General features: G+C 43.4%; 1 protein-coding gene across 1 annotated transcript in view; it reads left to right on the top strand.

Annotated features, from left to right (window-relative positions):
• The first annotated feature begins 21,176 nt into the window (after positions 1 to 21,176).
• Positions 21,177 to 24,461, top strand: part of NPTX2 (neuronal pentraxin 2) — a 65,585-nt gene continuing 62,300 nt past the window's right edge. Inside the window, exon 1 of the mRNA XM_073590997.1 lies at positions 21,177 to 21,964. Coding sequence (XP_073447098.1) covers positions 21,518 to 21,964 — 447 coding nt within the window. The 5' untranslated portion in view covers positions 21,177 to 21,517. The remainder of the gene's footprint in view (positions 21,965 to 24,461) is intronic.

Genomic DNA, 24,461 nt, shown 5'->3' with positions numbered 1-24,461 from the left:
GGGGGAGGTACAGCAAGAACCCCCCTGAGAAACTGGTGGCACTGGACACGGTGAGGGTGTCCATAACCCCAGGGACCTCACATCCCACTCTCTCCTCCTACCTGACAGTGGTGGATGGCATAGAGGGGCCGCTTGAATGTTCCCCATCTGGTTTGGGATGGAGTCCCTGATGTGTTTGGCATGGTGTCCTGGGTCAGGTGTGGCTGCGGGACCGAGGGATCTCCTGCTTGCCGCTGTGCTGTATCGGCGTCATCCGGCTGCTATTGCGCATGCCTGGATGTCAGTAGCGCTCGGATGTCGTCATTTCCGACGACTCTGGGCTATGACATGATGTACGTCGGCAGAATGGCACGGCTGGGCAAATGGACTTACAGGTATGTCCATTTGAATTCTCGCCACGCCATTGCGTGCTCGCCGCCAGCGGCAGGCGTGCGCGCCGGCCGGGAGCTCCGTGAGTCGGGTGGTGGGTCCCGCGGACTCGATCGCCAAGGGGATACCCGCAATCGCCTCACGGAGAGGACGAACGGGGACATGCTGATGTAAACAGCATCTCCCCGTTCTGCCTAGTGACAAGTGTCACTGATCACAGCTCCCTGTCATCGGGAGCAGTGATCAGAGTAATGACACTGCTAGCCCATCCCCCTACAGTTAGTAATCACTCCCCTAGGACATACTTAACACCTCCCCGCCCCCTAGTGGTTAACCCCTTCACTGCCAGTGTCATTTACACAGTAATCAGTGAATTTTTAATCGCACTGATCGCTGTATAAATGAGAATGGTCCCAAAAATGTGTCAAAAATGTCCGACATGTCCGCCATAACGTCGCAGTCACAATAAAAATCGCTGATCGCCGCCATTACTAGTAAAAAAAAATTGTTAATAAAAATGCCATAAAACTATCCCCTATTTTGTAAACGCTATAACTTTTGCGCAAACCAATCAATAAACGCTTATTGCGATTTTTTTTTACCAAAAATATGTAGAAGAATACGATCGGCCTAAAATGAGGAAAAAAAAAATGTTTTTTTTATATATTTTTGGGGGATATTTATTATAGCAAAATGTAAAAAATAATGCGTTTTTTTCAAAATTGTCGCTCTTATTTTGTTTATAGCGCAAAAAATAAAAATCGCAGAGGCAATTAAATACCACCAAAAGAAAGCTCTATTTGTGGGGAAAAAAGGACGTCAATTTTGTTTGGGAGACACGTCGCACGACCACGCAATTGTCAGTTAAAGCGACGCAGTGCCGAATCGCAAAAAACGCTCTGGTCAGGAAGGGGGTAAAATCTTCCGGGGCTGAAGCGGCTAACCACTTCAATACAGGGAACTTTTACCCTCTTCCTGCCCAGGCCAAATTTCAGCTTTCAGCACTGTCGCAATGCCATGCAACATTGTACCCAAACAAAACTTTTATCATTTTATTCACAGTAATCAAGCTTTCTTTATGTGGTATTTAATCAACAATGTTTTTTTTTAATTCTAGTTTTTTTTTGTTAAATAAATGAGAAAAGTAAAAAAAAAGAAAAAAACATGTTTTTCTGTTATAAAATTTTGCAAATAAATAATCTTTCTTCATGTATTTAGACCAAAATGTATTCAGCTACATTTCTTTGGTGAAAATAACCCAAATCAGTGTATAATATTTAGTTATTTAGGAAAGTTATGCAGGCCACACATTATGGTATATATCTAAAAATTGATCAATCCTGATGTACTGGCGGCCTATCTTATTTCTTGTGGCCCAAAAATGTCAGTACAAATACCCCAAATGACCCCTTTTTTGGAATGTAGACAATCCAAGGTATTTATTAAGAGGCATGGTGGGTTTTTTGAAGTTGTAATTTTTTTGTCATAGTTTTTTGGAAAATTTAAAAATTTTTACACTGTTTCCAGTGCAGTACACTGTCATCATATAAGTGGTGGGGTGGTGATCAGGTACACTGACTGGTAAAAGTATTGAAAAAAAAATGTATTATTTTTTTAAATTATATTTTTTTTACAATTTTTTTTTAACACACTTTGACCAGAGCAATATAATGTTACCATAGTAACATCGTACTACTCTGGGGAAGTGATCAGTATTTAAATTTTTTTTTTACACAATATGTTTGCATATAGCAATGAATTTCTAAAATGAAAGCATTTTACCAAATGAAGTTGATTTGTTCAGTATGTTTTGTTGTGATTAGCTGTGATTGGCCACATCTGATCACATGGCACAGATGGGGCGTGGTTGGCCCTGTCTGTACCATGTGATCATTGTGACCAATCACAGCTAGCAACACAATTGTATACAATAGATGGCTTAAAAGGAAGCCATCCATTGTTTAAAACTGTCACGTGACCTGCTGTGATGGGTTACAGCGGTCACATGGTACTGTCAGCGGGCCAGTCCAGTGACTGGTCATCGCTGTGTCTGGTGGACGCAGCCCCTGACAGTTTGTGTCACTGCTCACGGGGAGCGATCTGGGATAACGTCACATGATGTCCACTCGGATCGACGAGAGGTTTGTGCAGGTGTCATCCACTCATAGGCCGGGTGGGAACAGATTAAAAAAAAAGAGAATAATGAAATTGCATTACCTATAGCAACCAATCAGAATTTATTGATCAATTACTTTGCCTTGTTAAACAATAATTTGATCGGTGGCAAAGAGTCAGTAACTATTCCTGGATAGAGTAGAGATCCCATAGAACTGTAAATGAAACAGAGTACACTGACATAAGTAAGATCCTCAAAAAATCTTTTAATTGGTTAAAAGATATTGTACTCACAAAAGTAGTATAAAGACACACTTCTCGCATAATTTCCATAAGAAACATCTCATCCATCCATTAGCGCTTCATTTGAAAATGGACCTCTAATATCCTGGCTAATGTGTATTGAGGAAGCACCTCTTCATCTTTAACCCCTAAGGTGGCTGGAGCTACCTCGAAATGCGTTGGCAAGTTTTATTAAAGATGGGTCTTCGAATTAAACTAATGGATAGATGAGGTGTTCCTCAATTATATGAGAAGTGTGTCTTTATACCACTTTTGTGAATGTAAAGACACACTTCAAGATATTTATTTTAACAAATGAAAATATTAATTAAAATATTTTTTTGAGGCTCTTACACCATGCCAGTGCACTCTCTTTCATTTACAGTTTTTCTGAGGCTTCCCTAATCTGGAGAGAGCTGCAAGGAAATGGATGTTTTTTCTTTTATATTATGTTGAAAAATGAGACTGTGTCAATAATTAGAACTTTGGGAAAGACTTTTAGATCTCATCACTGTTGAGTGCTGACACTAGTTTATTATTTCAGGGATCTGTAGACACAACATCATGTAAGTGGAAAATCTCTCCAAAGTGGGGAAAATCCCCTCTTACACAGTTATGAATGGAATGTGCCCCTACTGGAAAATTTTCACTATATTCCTGTTCTGATGACAACTAGGGATGAGCCGAACACCCTCCTGTTCGGTTTGCAGCAGAACATGCGAACAGGCAAAAAATTTGGCAAGAACACACGAACACTGTTAAAGTCTATGGGACACGAACATGAATAATCAATAGTGCTCATTTTCAAGGCTTATATGCAATTTATTTTCATAAAAAGTGTTTGGGGACCTGGGTCCTGCCCCAGGGGACATGTATCAATGTAAATTTTTTTTTAAAAACGGCCGTTTTTTCAGGAGCTGTAATTTTTGAATGCTTAAAGTGAAACAATAAAAATGAAATATTCCTTTAAATATTGTGCCTGGGGGGTGTCCATAGTATGCCTGTAAAGTGGCACATTTTTCCCGTGTTTAGAACAGTACCACAGCAAAATGACATTTCTAAAGGAAAAATTGTCATTTAAAACTGATTGCGGCTGTAATGAATTGTCGGGTCTTAGCAATATAGATAAAACTCATTGAAAAAAAGAGCATGGGATCCCCCCCAGTCCACTACCAGGCCCTTTGGGGGAACCCCAAACCAAAATTTAAAAAAAAAATTGTGTGGGGGGGCCCCCCCTATAATCCATACCAGGCCCTTCAGGTCTGATATGGAAATTAAGGGGAACCTTGCACCAAAATTTAAAAAAAAATGGTGTAAGGGCCCCCCTCAAAATCCATACCAGACTCTTATCTGAGCACGCAACCTGGCAGGCCGCAGAAAAACAGGGGGGGCAAGAGAGCACCCCCCCCTCCTGAACCATACCAGGCTACATGCCCCCCCAAAGCACCTTGTCCCCATGTTGATGGGGACAAGGGCCTCATCCCCACAACCCTTGCCTGGTGGTTGTAGGAGTATGCGAGCGGGGGGCCTTTCACAAGGGGACCCCCAGATCCCGGCCTCCTCCCCTGTGTGGAATGGTAACGGGGTACAAATGTGCCCCAACCATTTCACAAAAAAAGTGTCAAAATGTTAAAAGCGACAAGACGCAGCTTGGGGACAAGTCCTTTATAAAAAATAAAAAAATAAAAATGTCCCACGATGTCCATTCAATGACCCCCATGCAATTTTTTTTTTAAATTTTGGTTTGTCAGAGAGGTTACCTTGGTGGATGTGGTGATGCTCACTGTGGTGTGCGCCGGGGTGCACCGGTGCATGCTGGCGCGCGCGTTCCTGTTCGCGCTGGTGTGCGCGCTCCTTTAGGCACTGGTGTGTACGATACAGCTGGCCCTGGTGTGCGTGCCAGTGTTCAGACGCGTGCGCGTGTGTACGTTAGCGCGCTCGTTCCTATGGGCACTAGTTCATATCATTCTGTGGGTGCTGGTGTGCGCGCTGGTGTGCGGGTGCGCACGCCTGTGCGTGTCGGTGCGCGCGCATGCGCCATTTGGCGCCAATCTGCCTATTTAGGCTGGCTGCACTCTCTGCTCGGTGCTGCCTGATCAACAGCTCTTCCGTGCCTTGTTCCTGTTTCCTGCACCTATGCTTTGATCTCCTGACAAACCCGGCTTGTTTCTTGGACTCCTCTGAACGCACCTGACCTCTGGCCTGTTTGATTACTCTTCTGACTGCTCCACTGTACCTCGTTATCTGCCTGTTGCCAAACCCAGCCAGTATCCGGACCACCCTGCTCTGCTCCTGCTCAGCTCCTGTTTGCGTGTGTTCCAGCTTACACCTTGCTGCTGAAGGACTGCCTACCTACCAGCATCTCCTGTGCTTCCTGTATACTCTACTAGGGGCCACGAGTCGGACACGTAAGGGAGTCTACCCTCTGCCCAAGTGGACTCACCGGTCAGGTACGTAGAAGTCTGATAGGGTTCCCCTTAATATTCATACCAGACCTAAAGGACCTGGTAATGGACTGGGGGGATCCCATGCTCTTTTTTTTAATGAGTTTTATCTATATCGCCGAGACCCGACAATTCATTTTCAGTTTTAAATGACAATTTTTCCTTTGAAAATGTCATTTTGCTACGGTACTGTTCTAAATATGGCAAAAATGTGCCACTTTACAGGCATACTATAGACACCCCCCAGGCACATTATTTAAAGGAATATTTCATTTTTAATGTTTCACTTTAAGCATTAAAAAAGTCACTGCTCCCGAAAAAAATGGCCGTTTTTAAAAAAAAAATTTCATTGATACATGTCCCCTGGGGCAGGACCCGGGTCCCCAAACACTTTTTATGACAATAACTTGCATATAAGCCTTTAAAATTAGCACTTTTGATTATTCATGTTCGTGTCCCATAGACTTTAACGGTGTTCGCGTGTTCGAACGAACTTTTTTCCTGTTCGCATGTTCTCATCCCTACTTTTGACCAACAATCAGTTAGTTTTATGGATGTTAGTGTTTGTCAACCCAGATGGTACTGTTGGATCCTCTCTATATAGGAAACCATGCGTGGGAAATACAGCCCTGCGTGTAACAAGTTCCCACCCCAAACCTTTGATTTCTAGAATACCCTACAGCCAATATCTTAGGCTGAAAAGAAACTGCAGTCGAGAAGAAGATTTTGAAATTGAGGCATAGGCCCTACATAGTTGTTTAATTAAAAGAGGCTACAGCCGTTCCTGCTTTAAAAAAGCCTATCATCGAGCAAAATCTAACAATAGAGATGGCATGATACATTCTAAAAAAAACTAATTGCAAGATCAAAAGGTTAGGCTGATAACTCGATATGCTGGGCAACATAACAAGGTTCCAATATATACTGGCATTTGTTAGTTACGGATGATGTGATGTCCAAGTATGTGAATTCCTATCCCCAGAACACTTACAAAAGATCCCAATCATTGAGAGACCAAATAGTCCATAGCCATTTTAGAACTAAATCCAAATCTAATTCTTGAAAAGCTACTGCCCCCTGTGGAAAATGCTATTTTTGCAGATTCTTAATGAACACTGCAGTGATAGTTTTGCCAAATGGGGAGCAATACAGATACAATTTCTATGCCGATTGTCAATCACTCAGCGTAGTATATTACATGGAATGTGATTGTAAAGCCTTCTATGTTGGCAAAACTAAAAGGTAATTTTTTCATTGAATCAGGGACCATGTATCCCTTGTTTTGAAGAAGAGAATGGAAACTCCCATCAGTAGACACATGGGGCTGTATCATTCCTTTCAGTTATACAAAATGAGGTTCTTTGCCTCATTTTGATAGCACACTTTTGCAGTGTGAAACAAGATGGATTCACACCTTGGCAGCTACTAAACACCCGGGTTTGAATTAATCCATCAGCTATAAGCCTTTTCTATAACTTTGTTGGACCTATTCTCCATAAAGTGGCATAATTGTGTTATTCTCAAATTATGCTGTTTGTTTTATACAGACAGATACCTTTGTGATTGAAGAGTCTTTGTAGCTCTTATGTGTGTATGCCTGTTTCAGTTTCTCCATGATCTCTAGTTAAGTTGTATTTAATAGATATAAGTATTTCATTCAATTGGCTCAGTTATCAACTAAAAACCTAATGTATTTTGGCTCTGAGATGTTTTCTCAGTGAGTGTATTTTAAAATTTTAGCAGTAGATGGCACCTGTATGGGCTAATTATGGGGTCTGGATTAGGATCAGGTGACCACACGGATGCACGGGCATCATTTTGGAGGGTGACGGGGAGTAATTTACTCCATTTCCTATCCTGGTGGTGCCATCACTGGGCGTGTTTGCTTTGCCCCCATAGTGAGATATCTCGGCTGGATTGCCTATAGACAGTCCTTCTTGTTATGTCAGATGAGGGGCGATAACTTCCATCATCTAATCGCTCCTTCCTATGGGCGTACTTTTCCAACATGGTGCCGCGGCTTCAACATGTGAAGCGTAACGTGTTTACGTGACGTCAATCCTGCAGTGGCTCGCGCATGCGCACTGGCCTACCTTGGGCGTCCGCACCTCCACCGGTGCCATTGGTTACTGGTGTAGGTGGAGGGGGTATAAAGAGGTGCAAATTTATTGAATTTTCTGTGGCTCCAACTGAAAGAGGGAGGTATGTCCACATTTTCATACATCTAATAGGTAAGGAGGTCATGATCTTGGTAGATTTTAACTTAAGTCATAAGTGGGTAATTGTTCCTTGAACTAGTCCTTATTTTATGTGTATTTCATACAGGATCGTTGCTGGTTTATTCGGACAACTTGTCCTGATGAAAATCGGTCCTGTTGTTTGGGCAATATCCCAGGTTGAGGATCCCTGGACCTTATATCCAGTAATTAGGATTGATCAAAATGAACACTTTTGATTTTTCATGTTAATGTCCCATAGACTTTAACCGCATTCCAGCGGCTTTCAAATGTGCCCCAAACACCACAATTTGTTCGGTGTTCTCAGAACTTCAGAACAACCAAAGTTTGGCCCGAACGTTTGCTTGGGCCGAACCGTTCACCCATCCCTAATGACAACCCCAAATGTTTCCACACTTTTGGTCTCAGAGACAATGGTCACCACGACATGAAATACTTTATCTATAGCAGCCAATTAGAATTCATTGTTCAATGATCTGACTTTAGTAATAAAAATCTGATTGGATGCTAAGGATTGCAAACTTTTATTTGAATAGGAAACGGTTAAAAACCAGTGAGGTTTTTTTTAACCATCTAGGTTCTATTGGATAGATTTCCTTTCACTTCCTGTACTGTAGACATGACAACTTGTCTTTAAGGCAAGCCAAGGTTAGGATAGCTGGAGAGCAAATCTCTCCAAAGTGTGGAAAATACCTGAGGGCGGAGGCCTAGTCACCCTGCACACAGGGGTACCTTTCGCTGTGTATGCACTCACCAATGCTCAGGACAAGGCGGGAACTGTGAAAGTCTAACATTAAGGCAGTTCCCCTTCTTAGAGATGAGCCATAACACTGTGTACAGGAGTAAAAGTACAGATTCATAGTGAAAGTTCTGCCCCCTGTCACTACACACCATGACTTGATGTGTGTTGTATTAGGAGAGACTCTGCTGAGCGCGCCCCCTCTCCACCAGTCCAGTGTACCTCTGTTACCTCACTTCCAGTAAAAGAATGGGGTCCTGCCATGCACATAGTGAGGAACACATGTGTGCACTTGTTAACACTTTCCTTCCCCTACCAAGTGACCGGGTCATAGATCTCTGAAATGCTGGTTCGGTTCCAGTTGCCACTGTAAACTGACCACTGTAAAGGAAACTGGAACATCAACCACCTCATTACCAGAGGACCCACCCCCTATACCAGGTACCACATTAAACAACTGGTTGCTTTCTGGCTTGTTCTAATGCTTGGTTATCCATGGCAACAGTATTGTTTATCTTGTTAATTTGCCAAGTAAACCTTTTGTAGCAGCTAAACTTCATACCTCACATATGCTTTACAGATCCTGGTTCTTTTGATATGCCAAAACCAACATGCACCCCTTTGAATAACTTCAGAACGGTCAAACGACAGAGCAGGCATTCCGTAATTAGCCTTCGTTGCGGGCAGGACTTTTTCAGGTCTGGCGGTGGGGCAGGCATCGTGATTGACGATGGATCTACATAGGGGCACATTGTTTTTTTTATTTCTTTAATAAAGGAATTGCCAAAAACTGCCTCCCGTCTTTATTTATTTTTGACACTTTTTTTGGTGAATGGATAGTCCATACTCATTCACATAGGGAGGAGGCTGGGATCTTAGGGTCCCCTTGTTAAAGGGGGCTTCCAGATTCTGATAAGGCCCCTGCTCGCAGACCCCCACAACCACCACCCAGGGTTGACGGGAAGAGGCCCTTGCCCCATCAACACTGGTACAAGGTGCTTTGGGGTGGACAAGTTGAGGGCATGTCGCCTAGTATGGTTCAGGAGGGGGGGGGGGGGGGGCGCTCGCTTGTCCCCCAACCTTTTCTGTTCTGCCAGGCTGCATGCTCAGGTAAGGGTCTGGTTTTTTTTTTTTTTACTTTTTTCTATTGCCTGCAATGTTTTTTTTTTTCAATTCAGGGAGTCTGTTGACAGCTGATGACTCATCTTTTGTTAAGGACACAGCGGTCGGCTTCCCGGTCCGCTCAACAACCAGCTATTCACTGTGCCCTGATTGGACAAAGTTTTGACCAATTAGGGCTTAAAATGCACTGTGCAGCCCTGCAAATGCGGGTGTTCGTCGAATGGGTGAACAGGCGATGTTTGGGCCAAACTTTTGCTCGGCTTGAACTGTTTGCCCAACTCTTTTGATAATGTCAAATACAGCTGCTGATATGATTTTTGTAAAAAGTGCAGGCATAAAAGTGTTTTCTTAACTGGGGTACCTCCAAAGATAAGGAAAAAAAAGAGACAGAGGCTGTGGGAGAGTTCCTTATGGTTTAGTAGATTAGCAGATAATTGGATAAAATATATGATGAAAAGGTAAATTGCAACGGTGTACTCAATCTGTGAGGTTGCTGAGCTCCCTAATGGGGGATCAGACAACCTGGAGTAAATGCCTGCAGAGAATATGACTGTCCCTGCGCAGAGTAAGGTCACTCTCAATGTTTGGTGGGGTGATCCACACAATCCTACGCTCTGCGATCTCAGGATTTTGGGGTATTTACAGAAAGAGGTCTATAAGCCCCAAAAGATAGGAAAGTGGTGTCAGCAGAGGCGCTCAAATGTAAAGAAAATTTGATATTTATTGCTCACAGAATAGTATAAAACACAGTCAATGCGTTTCGTGGCACTACACTGGCCACTTCCTCAGGATGGTGCATAAAACACTTTAAACAGCTGTGATCTGCCTCTCGTGCTGTTTGTGAGTGTGCTGGAAGGCACACTCTGTTTGGTGTATAAATAAACAGATGGTGTGCGTGTCAGGGAAGGAGAGAACTTCCGGTAATTTGACTTCTAGCTAACAGGGCATGCCTGAAGTAGCTCTTTTTTCAAAATGTCACATATCACAGCTGTTTAAAGTCTTTTATGTACCATTGTATGAAGCAATAATTATCGAATCAATGAAGAAATCATTTCTCAGCTTCTTCTTTACAGCACACCTGTGGACACCACTTTCCCATCTTTTGGAGCTTATATAGTAGACCTCTTACTGAAAATTGTCTTCTGTTACAAATTACCTTTCGACTCTCTGCCTGAAAATCCATTTGGCTTTGTGAAAAGCAATGTGCAGCTCCCCTGACCTATCAAACTATATGCAAAAAAAGGCCAAATATCTTAGGATCAAATTACAAGCTGTTTACAGCATAGTAGTAAATAGATTTAGCAGAAAGGTTTAAGTACCACCTTTAGTGCAATTCTAGAATACAATAGAACTAAAACTATAGATTTGCAGTATTTTAGCTTTACCAAATATTTTCCAAATTACATTTCTTAGCAATTATTTTTCTCAGTCAGACACTCAATCTCCCACATAAGCTGTCAAGTCAAATTAAGAATATTTTTTACAAATAACATTAACTTACTGTTGATGCTGACTAATACTGACCTTGTTGTGTGATCTTTCCCAAAGGCTTCAGAATTGTAGACATCTCAACACTCCTTGCTGATTTTCTACAGATTACGGCAAACCAGTTTGTAAACATTAGAAATGTGTTCTAGATAACTGAAGTGTGAAGTGCTTTTCGATGATAAGACACAGAATATCTCCAAACTACTATATGCATTAAGTAAAATGTGGCAAAAAGTAAATACCATATCCATGTTCATTAAACCTTGTTTATTACAGTAGCTAATGACACTTCATACTTTAACCCCATTTAGGCTTACCACTTCCCTAGAAGTCCATTAATACAGTTTCCTAATTAATAATGCATTTCCCCCTTGAACAGTAAATTTGCCTTTTTTTTCTTGTTTTCCCGATGGTGAATCCCCACTCAAAAAAATGTACTCTGTATGTAGTGCCTGTAGAAAATAATACACTGCATCCTCATGCAGAGAGATAGGTTGTAGGAGGATTGATCCTTTGATGCACAACCTGTTTTAAAGTGGCCAAACATGTTACAATCTAATTTAACAGTCTCCAATAAATTTACCAATACTGTACAGTGAGAGGCCCTGAGTAAGCAAACAAATCAAATTGTATCCAATTCAACAGGCCCTAACACTACATAGTTGTAGATTTAAAGGAACATACACAGAATGCTACCTAACTCTACCTAAACTGGCTACTGGTAGCATAGGTTGGCTTGGAAATGCATTGGCTTGATCATCTTTGCTACTTTCAATAAAACGACTACGTATTCACCTCCATTTTGTTACTAATTGGATATTGGGCACACCATTAACCTACCCCTAGAAATAAATGCGGAAACGGCCTTGAGGCCATACCAAGAGGTAGCTCACACTGTCACCCTTCTGTTAAGTTGGGCCGGAATCATCGGGAGTGAACTCTTCCAACCCCCCCCCACCATCACCCACTTACAGACCTTCAACTGAGTGAGTCAGTCCAGTGCAATCTCCAACCTTTAAGAAGACAGTTATTGAGCTGCAGCAAGTGTAAATTGGCTACAAGGGCACTGATGAGCATGCTCTTAGTCCATTGAGAATTACAAGTCCATCTGCCACAGTGGAAGATGGGACTTGCTGTGAATGAATGATGCAGCTGTCTAGAGCCTGACAATTTTAAATGTCACAGCGGCTGTGGGGAGAAGAACCCCCCCACCTCCAGTTACAGGGGAAAGGGCTCTGGGGGTGAGGAGGCTGGTGATTACAAACATGTTACATGTTATGCCGTAAATACGTGTGTAACATGTTACATGTTGGTAAGGGTGAACCTATCCTCTAAAAAAAAGAAATCTAACCAAAAGGTAAAAAGGAAAAAGCAGAAAAACCTAACAGCACTTTTAGTCCTTCCCTGTACTATAGAAAACTAGAATTTTTTATTTATTTTTATTTATTTTTTTTTTTTAAAGATACTTTAATAAATACAGAGCTGCAGTAAAATGTGGCTTTTATATCGGCCTGGATTTCAGCTTTAAATGTCTGTCACATTCCACATGTAAAATATACATATTTGCATATTTAGGATGACTTAAATGACTTTTGACAGATCAAGATTTAACTCCTCATTCTGATTTGCACACTTGGGAATTAGCAGTGTATCTCTTAACTGCAAGCCTGATATAACTTTAAAAAATAAAATGTGAGTTTTTATTCTGTTGAAAATACAAGGCTTATTCATTAAAGTGAATCATGAAATTGCTTTACCATTTTTCATTGTTCAATAATCTGACCTTAGCAAACAGAAATCCGATTGGCTGCTAATGAAGGCTGCTAAGTACCACTTACAGTACTTTGCCAGCTTTTTATTGCACTGTTCCAACTTTTTTTTAAATGTGTTGCTGCCATCAATTTCAAAATTACCTTATTTTCTCTTAAAATGGCACATTTTCTTAGTTTGAACATTGAATATGTTTTTTAATTTTTTTTATCGTAAATAAAATATGAGTATGAGATTTACAAATAATTGCATTCTGTTTTAATGTAGATTTTACACAGCACCCCAACATTTTTGGAATTTGGGTTGTAAAAGTGTATTCAATTCCTGTAGCACATGCATGCCCAGAACAACAGGGACTTCTAAAAAGCAGAACCACAGGTCACCTCTACTCTAATATGATCAAATATTTGATCGAACACTTAAATTCTCATCCAGGAGAACCCTACCACAGGGATGGGTAACTTACTGGTAGCCTCCAAAGGTTATGAGGAAAGTCCAAAGTCTGATACTGTTCATAATGTTGTTGATAAATGGAGTCCATAGTAGTAACTTCAGATGCAGTATCTACACAGCATATTGGTGTGGACTAGATACCAAAGTACTTCCTGCAGCTTGTTCCCCTACCCCACAATTCTTTAGTTTTGGAGGTGAACCTTTTTGAAGAATAGTCCTTTCACACCTACAATTCTGAGTGAAATGGCCAGAATGGCCACATCGCCAACCTCTCTGATTCATGCGGCAGATCCTCCGATGGAAAATATTTCTATGCAATGACTGGGCAACTTCCCATTTAACAGCCGTCACCTCAGCTTGATGATGACCAGAGACTCCTTCAGTTCTTTGTAGTCTCCTCTAGCATGAATAAGGCAGAAGGAGTTGTCTCGTTGCACATTGCCACAGATTTCATAGTCCTGTGGGCAGCTCTCATTCTAAAGCCTCTTGGAGGATGGTGATGAATGTCTCCACTTGGTCACCTAGAGCTCATTTGCTGGCCAGACTGAACTCTGGAAATAAATAGCAAATACAACCTGATCAGGAGTAGGTATGTTTGCATAACTGGGGCCATCTTTCATTTCTAAGCAGTTCCATAATTCTTGCATGTCCACTGCCTGGGCTTTTTCCTCAGAAAATAGGTGTAGGAGTTCATACCCACCTTGCCAACCCTTCCAGTACAGATCTCACTCTTCAATACCCATCTCCCCAGTACAGTGCTCTCCACCCAACCCTCCAGTACAGAGCTGTCCCCCATCCCATTAAAGAATTCTCCTCCAACCCCTCCAGTACAGAGCTCTTTCCCCAATACCTCCCTAGTACAGAGCACTCCACCCAACCCCCAGTACAGTGCCCCCCCAGCACCCCCTTAGTTAACTCCTCAGTTCAGAGCTCTCCCCCATCCCTCCCCCATTACAGAGCACACCTCCAATCCTTGTCAGTAAGTACACCTCCCCAAGTAGAGAGGTCTCCCCCAAAAATCTAAGTATAGAGCACCCCCTTCCCAATAACTCCCCAGTAGGGATGAGCCGAACACCCCCCTGTTCGGTTCGCACCAGAACATGCGAACAGGAAAAAAGTTTGTTCGAACACGCGAACACCGTTAAAGTCTATGGGACACGAACATGAATAATCAAAAGTGCTAATTTTAAAGGCTAATATGCAAGTTATTGTCATAAAAGGTGTTTGGGGACCCGGGTCCTGCCCCAGGGGACATGGATCAATGCAAAAAAAAGTTTTAAAAACGGCCGTTTTTTCAGGAGCAGTGATTTTAATAATGCTTAAAGTCAAACAATAAAAGTGTAATATCCCTTTAAATTTCGTACCTGGGGGGTGTCTATAGTATGCCTGTAAAGGGGCGCATGTTTCCTGTGTTTAGAACAGTCTGACAGCAAAATGACATTTTGAAGGAAAAAACTCATTTAAAACTACCCGCGGCTATTGCATTGCCGACAATACACATAGAAGTTCATTGATAAAAACGGCATGGGAATTCCCCAAAGGGGAACCCCGAACCACAATTAAAAAAAAAAAATGACGTGGGAGTCCCCCTAAATTCCATACCAGGCCCTTCAGGTCTGGTATGGATATTAAGGGGAACCCCGGCCAAAATTAAAAAAAAAAAAATGACGTGGGGTTCCCCCTAAATTCCATACCAGACCCTTCAGGTCTGGTATGGATTTTAAGGGGAACCCCGCGCCAAAAAAAAAAAAAAAAAAAAAAACGGCGTGGGGTCCCCCCAAAAATCCATACCAGACCCTTATCCGAGCACGCAACCTTGCAGGCCGCAGGAAAAGAGGGGGGGACGAGAGTGCGGCCCCCCCCCTCCTGAACCGTACCAGGCCACATGCCCTCAACATTGGGAGGGTGCTTTGGGGTAGCCCCCCAAAACACCTTGTCCCCATGTTGATGAGGACAAGGGCCTCATCCCCACAACCCTGGCCGGTGGTTGTGGGGGTCTGCGGGCGGGGGGCTTATCGGAATCTGGAAGCCCCCTTTAACAAGGGGACCCCCAGATCCCGGCCCCCCCCCTGTGTGAAATGGTAAGGGGGTACAAAAGTACCCCTACCATTTCACTAAAAAACTGTCAAAAATGTTAAAAATGACAAGAGACAGTTTTTGACAATTCCTTTATTTAAATACTTCTTCTTTCTTCTATCTTCCTTCATCTTCTGGTTCTTCTGGTTCTTCTGGCTCTTCTGGTTCTTCCTCCGGCGTTCTCGTCCAGCATCTCCTCCGCGGCGTCTTCTATCTTCTTCTCCTCGGGCCGCTCCGCACCCATGGCATGGGGGGAGGCTCCCGCTCTTCTCTTCTTCTTCATCTTCTTCTCTTTTTCTCTTCTTCTCTTCTTCATTTTCTTCTCCGGGCCGCTCCGCATCCATGCTGGCATGAAGGGAGGCTCCCGCTGTGTGACGGCGCTCCTCGTCTGACAGTTCTTAAATAACGGGGGGCGGGGCCACCTGGTGACCCCGCCCCCCTCTGACGCACGGGACATGACGGGACTTCCCTGTGGCATTCCCCGTGACGTCACAGGGAAGTCCCGTCAAGTCACCGTGCGTCAGAGGGGGGCGGGGTCACCGGGTGGCCCCGCCCCCCGTTATTTAAGAACTGTCAGACGAGGAGCGCCGTCACACAGCGGGAGCCTCCCGCCATGCTAGCATGTGTGAGGAGCGGCCCGGAGAAGAAAATGAAGAAGAGAAGAAAAGAAGAAGAGAAGAAGATGAAGAAGAAGAGAAGAGCGGGAGCCTCCCCCCATGCCATGGGTGCGGAGCGGCCCGAGGAGAAGAAGATAGAAGACGCCGCGGAGGAGATGCTGGACGAGAACACCGGAGGAAGAACCAGAAGAGCCAGAAGAACCAGAAGAACCAGAAGATGAAGGAAGATAGAAGAAAGAAGAAGTATTTAAATAAAGGAATTGTCAAAAACTGTCTCTTGTCATTTTTAACATTTTTGACAGTTTTTTAGTGAAATGGTAGGGGTACAAAACCCTTACCATTTCACACAGGGGGGGCCGGGATCTGGGGGTCACCTTGTTAAAGGGGGCTTCCAGATTCCGATAAGCCCCCCACCCGCAGACCCCCACAACCACCGGCCAGGGTTGTGGGGATGAGGCCCTTGTCCTCATCAACATGGGGACAAGGTGTTTTGGGGGGCTACCCCAAAGCACCCTCCCAATGTTGAAGGCATGTGGCCTGGTACGGTTCAGGAGGGGGGGGGGCCGCACTCTCGTCCCCCCCTCTTTTCCTGCGGCCTGCCAGGTTGTGTGCTCGGATAAGGGTCTGGTATGGATTTTTGGGGGGACCCCACGCCGTTTTTTTTTTTTTTTTTTTTGGCGCGGGGTTCCCCTTAAAATCCATACCAGACCTGAAGGGTCTGGTATGGAATTTAGGGGGAACCCCACGTCATTTTTTTTTTTAAATTTTGGCCGGGGTTCCCCTTAATATCCATACCAGACCTGAAGGGCCTGGTATGGAATTTAGGGGGACTCCCACGTCATTTTTTTTTTTTAATTGTGGTTCGGGGTTCCCCTTTGGGGAATTCCCATGCCGTTTTTATCAATGAACTTCTATGTGTATTGTCGGCAATGCAATAGCTGCGGGTAGTTTTAAATGAGTTTTTTCCTTCAAAATGTCATTTTGCTGTCAGACTGTTCTAAACACAGGAAACATGCGCCCCTTTACAGGCATACTATAGACACCCCCCCAGGTACGAAATTTAAAGGGATACTACACTTTTATTGTTTGACTTTAAGCATTATTAAAATCACTGCTCCTGAAAAAACGGCCGTTTTTAAAACTTTTTTTTGCATTGATCCATGTCCCCTGGGGCAGGACCTGGGTCCCCAAACACTTTTTATGACAATAACTTGCATATTAGCCTTTAAAATTAGCACTTTTGATTTCTCCCATAGACTTTTAAAGGGTGTTCCGCGGCATTCGAATTTGCCGCGAACACCCCAAATTGTTCGCTGTTCGGCGAACTTGCGAACAGCCAATGTTCGAGTCGAACATGAGTTCGACTCGAACTCGAAGCTCATCCCTACTCCCCAGTATAGAGCTCTTCACCCAACCCCCCAGTACAGATCTCTTCTCCTAATAATCCACAGACCAGCAAAAGCCTGTTTACTGATCTTCCCTAGCTTGTAAGAAACCAGAAGTGACAAGGATTTAATCACTTCCACTTTCTACTGTCACAATCTGCACTCCATTAGCTTCAACGTAGTTCAGCTGAGATATTAAAGAGAACCTGTCCCAGTAAATATAGTACTATTGTATATTTGTGCTGGAGGGACCTTAAATGTGTTGCGTACAGGTACCGAAGCCTGTTGCCAGTTCACAGACTGCTGCTCCCCAAAATGGCCACTAGGAGCCCAAAACAGAGGACAAATCAGTCTTATGATCATTGTGTTTACTCCTGGATCTAATCAGGAAATGATTTGTGATCTGTTAATCACCCCCTCCCTTTTCATGCTGTCACCTGAGAAATATTACCTTCCTTTGGGTGCAGCAGCAGCACCTCTTACAAGCTCTTAAATCTAAAGTTTACATATAAATTTTATTGTATAGTTACACTGGTTCAGCTTGGATCAACGTAACATGCATATCTCATACCTATATAACTGCTGGGGAAGCTCACAATTGCCATTACTACAGTGATGACAGCAGTCATTTGGGTACAGTGCTGAGCAGCTGTCCACCCGCATAGTAACCACAGGGGGCCACTCACTTGGTACTGTCCCCATTCACAGGATGCCATTCTATGATTGGAAGAGGTAGAAAGGTGGAGCAGCAATGTCATGATCTTCACCTTGTCCAACCAGAAAATGCCTTGAATTCATTGACAAAAAAGACAAGGCGTCCTGTGAATGATGGCAGTGCAGAGAGAGCAACCCTCTGTGGTCACTATGCAGAAGGGCAGCCACTCACAACTGGGCCTGGACAACTTCCACTATCACTGTGGTATCTGTGACTACTATAGTGATTTTCAAAGAGATCACTCAGGTATGAGATATGAATATGTTCATTGGCCCAAGCCAGACCTATGTAACTATGCAATAAAGTCTAAACCTAATCTTCAGCTTTAGGGGCTGTGGTGGAAATTATAAGCTTCACCTATAAGCAAAAAGATTTGTTGCACTTAAAAGCACAAATATAGCTCTTTTGTATAATTCCAGAAAAGCGCGCTTTTATATCTCAAAGTAACACAGACAGACGCTGGTATCATGTTGAGCTTAGCAAAATCCTGCCTGTGAAGATCTGCTGCTTTTATTTATACTGTAAACATGAATAACAAAGGAAGGTGGTGGCTTCAGAATCAGCCAATCAGACATTTATATTCTTTCAAAAGAACCAATCACACTCATGTATATATTCAAATAGAATTCCAGTAGTGACGTGTGCAGACGGTCGTGTGCAGAGCCATGCGGCCAGCCCCTTTTGAGACACAAAGTGTCTCACAATTTGAGCACTAAGTACATGGCTCTGAACATGCTCTTGTGCACATTCCCACTACCACTGACGTGAGCCGCACTCTAAGATAGCTCAGTAGGCCATAATTTTCGTATGGTAATGCCATGTACGCAGATCTGTTTGCTAGGTGCGTTAATGCAATCGCCATAAGATGGCCAGTCTCTTGGTGAGGCATAAACGAACATCCCTAAAAGAGCAAACAGATCTGCAATGTCCACGGGAAGGTTTCCCCAGCCAATGGTCTTCCACCAAAGTCTGTATGTGCGAATACGCTCACATGAGCGTATTACAGCAAAACTGACACTGGGGGACATCTGACAACATACATTAATAAAAACAGGGCTCATTTACACTCTAATTTTCCCCTCTGAAAATCAATCTGTGATGGATTATTTTTAAGAGAGTGGTTGACAAGTGTCTTGAAGGTGATATGTCACCTCGTCACCTATTTTAACCCTGAAATACCTGCACCACCTCAAATCAACCACATGTATTGCATGCAATTGCAGAATGATTGCAGCACAGCCCCATTCACTTGTGACAGGGGGTATAAATTTTGCTTCAGCTAAAAAGCAGGGCATTGTGGCTGCTGCATGTATACAAACCCGTCTGATATCTGGGTTGGGTTTAGGGGACTGAATACATTTTTTCCCCATATAGTAAGGTAATATAAGGTAGTACAATAGGTAAAATAATAGCTCGCAATCAGGATGAATCTTTCACTATTTCAACTACACTGACCCAAAATCATATCAGTTGATCTGGATCAGTGATTCTCAACTACTGGGCCATGCCCTTCTGCCAGACTGCGGCATCCCTCCTCCCAGGTCTCTATCTAGCTGTACATTCCCAAACCTATCATAGTGCCTTCAAACTTCCATAATTGCCCACAGTATCACTCAGCTCCCACAGTGCCACCCAGCCTGCCACAGTGACCCAGAGCTTGCTGGAGTGCCCTTAGCCCCTCATAGCACCCCCAACCTCCAACAGTGTCGCACAGTGCCCTCCAAACTTCCACAGTGCCTCTTAGCCCCCACAGTGCCCTTCTGTCTCACACAGGGCCCCTGCAAAGCCCCCAGCCTTCTGGAGAGACCCCAGCCATCTCCTGAAACCCCAGTCCCACCAGGACCACCAAGTCTGTTGCAGTCCTCTATCTCCCTCCAGAACCACTATTCCTCACAATGACCTCAGGCTCCATGAGAGCCCCCAGGCCTCACAGTGCCACCAGCTTGCTGCAGCTCTTTCAGCCCCCATAATACCCACAACCTAACAGGCCAGTCAAGTTTTCCCCCCCAAAACTCGCTCATCCATGTCTTTATGGACCTTGCTTTGTTGGAACAGGAAGGGCCATTTGCAAACTGTTCCCACAAAGTTGGGAGCATGAAATTGTCCAAAATGTCTTGACATGCTGACACCTTAAGAGTTCCCTTCACTGGAATTAAGGGGCCAAGCCCAACCCCTGAAAAACAACCCCACATCATAATCCCCCTCCACTAAATGATTTGGACCAGTGCACAAAGCAAGGTCCATAAAGACATGGGTCACGAGTCTGGGGTAGAGGAACTTGACTGGCCTGTACAGAGTCCTGACCTCAACCTGACAGAACACCTTTTGTGATAAATTAGAGTGGAGATTGCAAGCCAGGCCTTCTCATCTACATCAGTGCCTGACCTCACAAATGCACTTCTGAAAGAATGGTCAAACATTCCCATAGACACATTCCTAAACCTTGTGGACAGCCTTCCCAGAAAAGTTGAAGCTGTTATAGCTGCAAAGGTTGGGCCAACTCAAAATGTAACCCTACGGACTAAGACTGGGATGCCATTAAAGTTCATGTGCATGTAAATGCAGGCATCCCGATCAGTGGTGGCTGCTCCATAAGAGGCGCTGCCCCCCTAGATTGCATGCGCGAGGGCACCAGACTAATACTTTTCTATCAGGTCTTTTTTTTTTTTCAAGCACATGATTAGAGGCTGAGGCTCTAACTAGCTTGAAAAAGGTTGGGCTCAGGGCGTCCTGAACCCTCCCACATTTGATACTAGCGAATCAATATTCACTATCGGTTTCCGACTTTGCTTCCCGGCCAATCAGGACAGAAGGTGGATCTAAAGAAGGCTGGGTTGGCCGGAAGGAGAAGCCAGGAAGCCATGGCGCCATGACCGCTGGAGGGGTGAGTGCGGACCTTGGGGGGTTTGTTTTCTGCCCCCCAAAAAATGTTTAGCACGTGGGGGGGGAGGGGGGGCAATATGAATTATATTACTTTTGGTAATATAATGTATTTTACATATCATACTTTTATTGTGTGAGTATAAACATTTTTATTTTTTGCTATACTCTTAGTGGATAGAGGAAGAATTTTCAGTGATCTAAGGTTGGTGAGGACTGCTCTGGGCTACTTTGCATCTCCCATCATTCCTCGCTCTCCCTAAAGCTCACATACTCTGTTGTGTTTTATTCATTTTAAAATCACAAACCTTGCATTTGCAACCGGAAACTCATGATGAATATGTATTGTTGTAGTAAATGCAGTGGGCAGCATGACAGATGAAGGGGGCATTTAGTAACCTACAAGAAGAATGTAGTGAAGTGATTCCTGTCCAGCCAATAGCCGGGCTTTCTGCTCTCACACATCATTTTTCACCTTGAACAGAATGCTGTACATTCACATGGGATGAGATGACGTCTGCATGGGGGGAGAAGCTGTCCATCAGACCCGCCTGCTGGCGCTGTCCCTTTAAGACGAGGCAGTGAACTCGCTCGGGCACAGCTCCGCTGGAGAGAATCTCATAGAGAGCGGACAGAAGAGGCTCCGCACACACCGCTCCGCACACACCGCTCCGCAAACACCGCTACCTACCTAACCTCATCCCTCCTGACGCTTCCTGGCTCAACGTCAACGCGGCACCACTAGTCACATCGCGTGCCCTCTCCTTCACCATACCCTCCCGGACTCGCAGCTTCTTGTGTGGACTAGGAGTAGTAGTAGCAGGCATGCTTGCGGTAATAAGTGCGGGGATCTGCCTGCTAGCCCTGGCCGGGGGCAACACCATCAACAAGCAGCAACAGCTGCAGGACAACGCGGGGGAGCGCTTTGTGTGTACAGCTCTGCCCCCCGATGCCACCCCAGGCTGCCCGATGCAAGGCTTCAGTGCCACTCCCGAGGAAGAGCTGCGATCTACCGTCATCCAGCTCCGGGAGACCATTCTCCAGCAGAAGGAGACCATCGGCAACCAGAAGGACACCATTCGGGAACTTACCGCCAAGCTGAACAGATGTGAGAGCCTCTCCGAGGATGGCAAGCATGGGTCCTGGAAGAAGGTGGCCGGAAAATCGGGGGGCAAGGACACCATGGGCGATCTACCCAGAGATCCCAGCCAGATCATCGACCAACTCAGCCGCACCATGCAAACCCTGAAAGACAGGCTGGAGAATCTGGAGGTAAGTCGGAGCGATTATCCCTTACGGCTGCCATGGAAAACTTTATAACATGCACACACCTTACAATCTGATTGTACAATCTCCTTTACTTGTCAGATTGGATATATACTGATTGAATAGATTCGGAAGGTCCTTACATAGTTATGCTCAATCTAAATGTCATCACACATACAATCTGCTTGTGCAATCTCCTTTACATCTGCCCACTAATATGTCCGATTGAATATATACTGATTGGATAGATTAGGAAGGTCCCTACATTAGAGCTATGATAAATCTAAAGTTCATCACACATATTACAATCTGATTGTACAATCTCCTTTACATCTACCCACTAATATGCCCCATTGGATATATACTGATTGGATAGATTGGAAAGTCCTTACATTACATAGTTATGATAAATCTATAGTTCATCACACATGTTACAATCTGATTGTACAATCTCCTTTACATCTACCCACTAATATGCCCCATTGGATATATACTGATTGGATAGATTGGAAAGTCCTTACATTACATAGTTATGATAAATCTATAGTTCATCACACATGTTACAATCTGATTGTACAATCTCCTTTACATTTACCCACTAATATGTCCGATTGGATACATACTGATGGGATAGATTAGGAAAGTCCTTACATTACATAGTTATGGTAAATCTAAAGCTCATTGACAAGTTCAAGGACATTATATAGTTATGGTAAATCTAAATTTCATCACACATAATACAATCTGATTGTACAATCTCCTTTAGTTCTACCAACAACTTACCTAATGCAAAGAACTCTCTGACTGGATACAAATTGATTGGGAAAGATGAGGTAGGTCCTCATATTACATAGTATTGGTACATTGAAAGTGAATTGTATAGTCACATTGTAAGGTTACCCTTAGGGCCGTCATACACACTTTTTAAAAAAAAATCTGATTATTGTGTGATTTGATCAAAACAATTGAAGCCACAAACAATCGGAAAGCCATAATTTCCCTTCCAATCGATTTCGAACAAACTGAGATGTTTGGCCAGGATTAAATATTATTGATCGGTTTGCATCAATTAGTAGCACTGAGATAATTTGTTTATGAATTTGATGGTGTTTTGGTCAATCTAATTATGAGATAAAATTATAGAAACAGATATATGATTATGATTGTAAGTTACGATCTTATCTTAACTATCGATCAGAATCTACTTCCCCATGTGTGTAATATGATTCAAATAGGTTATTGACTATAGATCAATTATTTATATTGGAGGAGATCAATCTGAAAATAAATCAATAATTTATGGATGTGTGTGTGTGTGACCACCATCAGTCTTCACTCCTTGTGTCTAGTATGGTGAGGTCTGTGCTTCTTCAATGGTCTGCATGCATAGGAGAGTAATCCCATTCATTCACATTTACTGGACACGCTGTGGGCTGCTTTCCATTCATACTTATGGCACGGAGATGCTGACAGAGAGAGGTTTTAAAGCACGCTTGGCTCTGTGCAGAGCTATGAAACAGAAAGAAACAAGAAAAATCCAAATTCAGCACCTGGGACAGCTCAGGCTCTGATCTTCTATTGAGAAGCATCACAGACCACCCTGGAGCTGTCAAGATTAGCACCCAGGAGCTGTCCAAAGTGCTGAAATACCACCCAGGAGCTGTCCAACGTGCTGATTTACCACTCGGGAACTGTCCGAAGTGCTGGATTACCACCCAGGAGCTGTCCAACATGCTGAATTAGTAGCTTCATTCACACATTGCTTGTGTGTGTAGTCCAGTGTTTCTCAACTACAATCCTCATGACGCCCCAACAGGTCATGTTTTCAGGATTTCCCTCAGATGAAACAACTGAGAAATTACTAAGGCAGTGAAACTGATCACATCACCTGTGCAAAAAAATGAAAAGCCTTAAAATATGACTTGTTGGGGCGCCTTGAGGACTGGAGTAGAGAAACAGTGGTGTAGTCAATGCGTTCAGTACCCTATAAGAAAACGGGGGCAACAGACATACGGATTAGGAACCTTGTCATTTTAAATAGTTGTATACATTGATGGCATTATCATTTGTCATACTGTAGAGGTCATTAGTGCTTAGCAAATAAAGTCTTCACAAAGTGCTAATATTACTTTTAGCAGTTTAGTACATCAGGTATACTAGATAGTGTGTTGATTTAACTATGTAATTATACAGTGGTTCTACAAAGAGAATGTATTTAGTGGGCAGGTAAGAATGTTATGGTTTATAAGATGTTAAGAAAAAAGCAAATGCATATGTAAAGTTTAGGTTGAGGTTATAAAGAATATGCACATAGATGATAGATATATCGATATATAGATTGATATTTCCAAGGGTGACCACCACATTCTAAGTATGAGCAAATATAGATAGATAGATAGATAGATAGATAGATAGATAGATAGATAGATAGATAGATAGATATTTCCAAGGGTGACCACCACATTCTAAGTATGAGCAAAGATAGATAGATAGATAGATAGAT

This window comes from Aquarana catesbeiana, linkage group LG06 (genome assembly GCF_042186555.1).
Source record: "Aquarana catesbeiana isolate 2022-GZ linkage group LG06, ASM4218655v1, whole genome shotgun sequence".
Classification (NCBI taxonomy): domain Eukaryota; kingdom Metazoa; phylum Chordata; class Amphibia; order Anura; family Ranidae; genus Aquarana; species Aquarana catesbeiana.
Note: the sequence above shows the minus strand (reverse complement) of the source record. Positions and strands in the feature narration are given on the sequence as shown.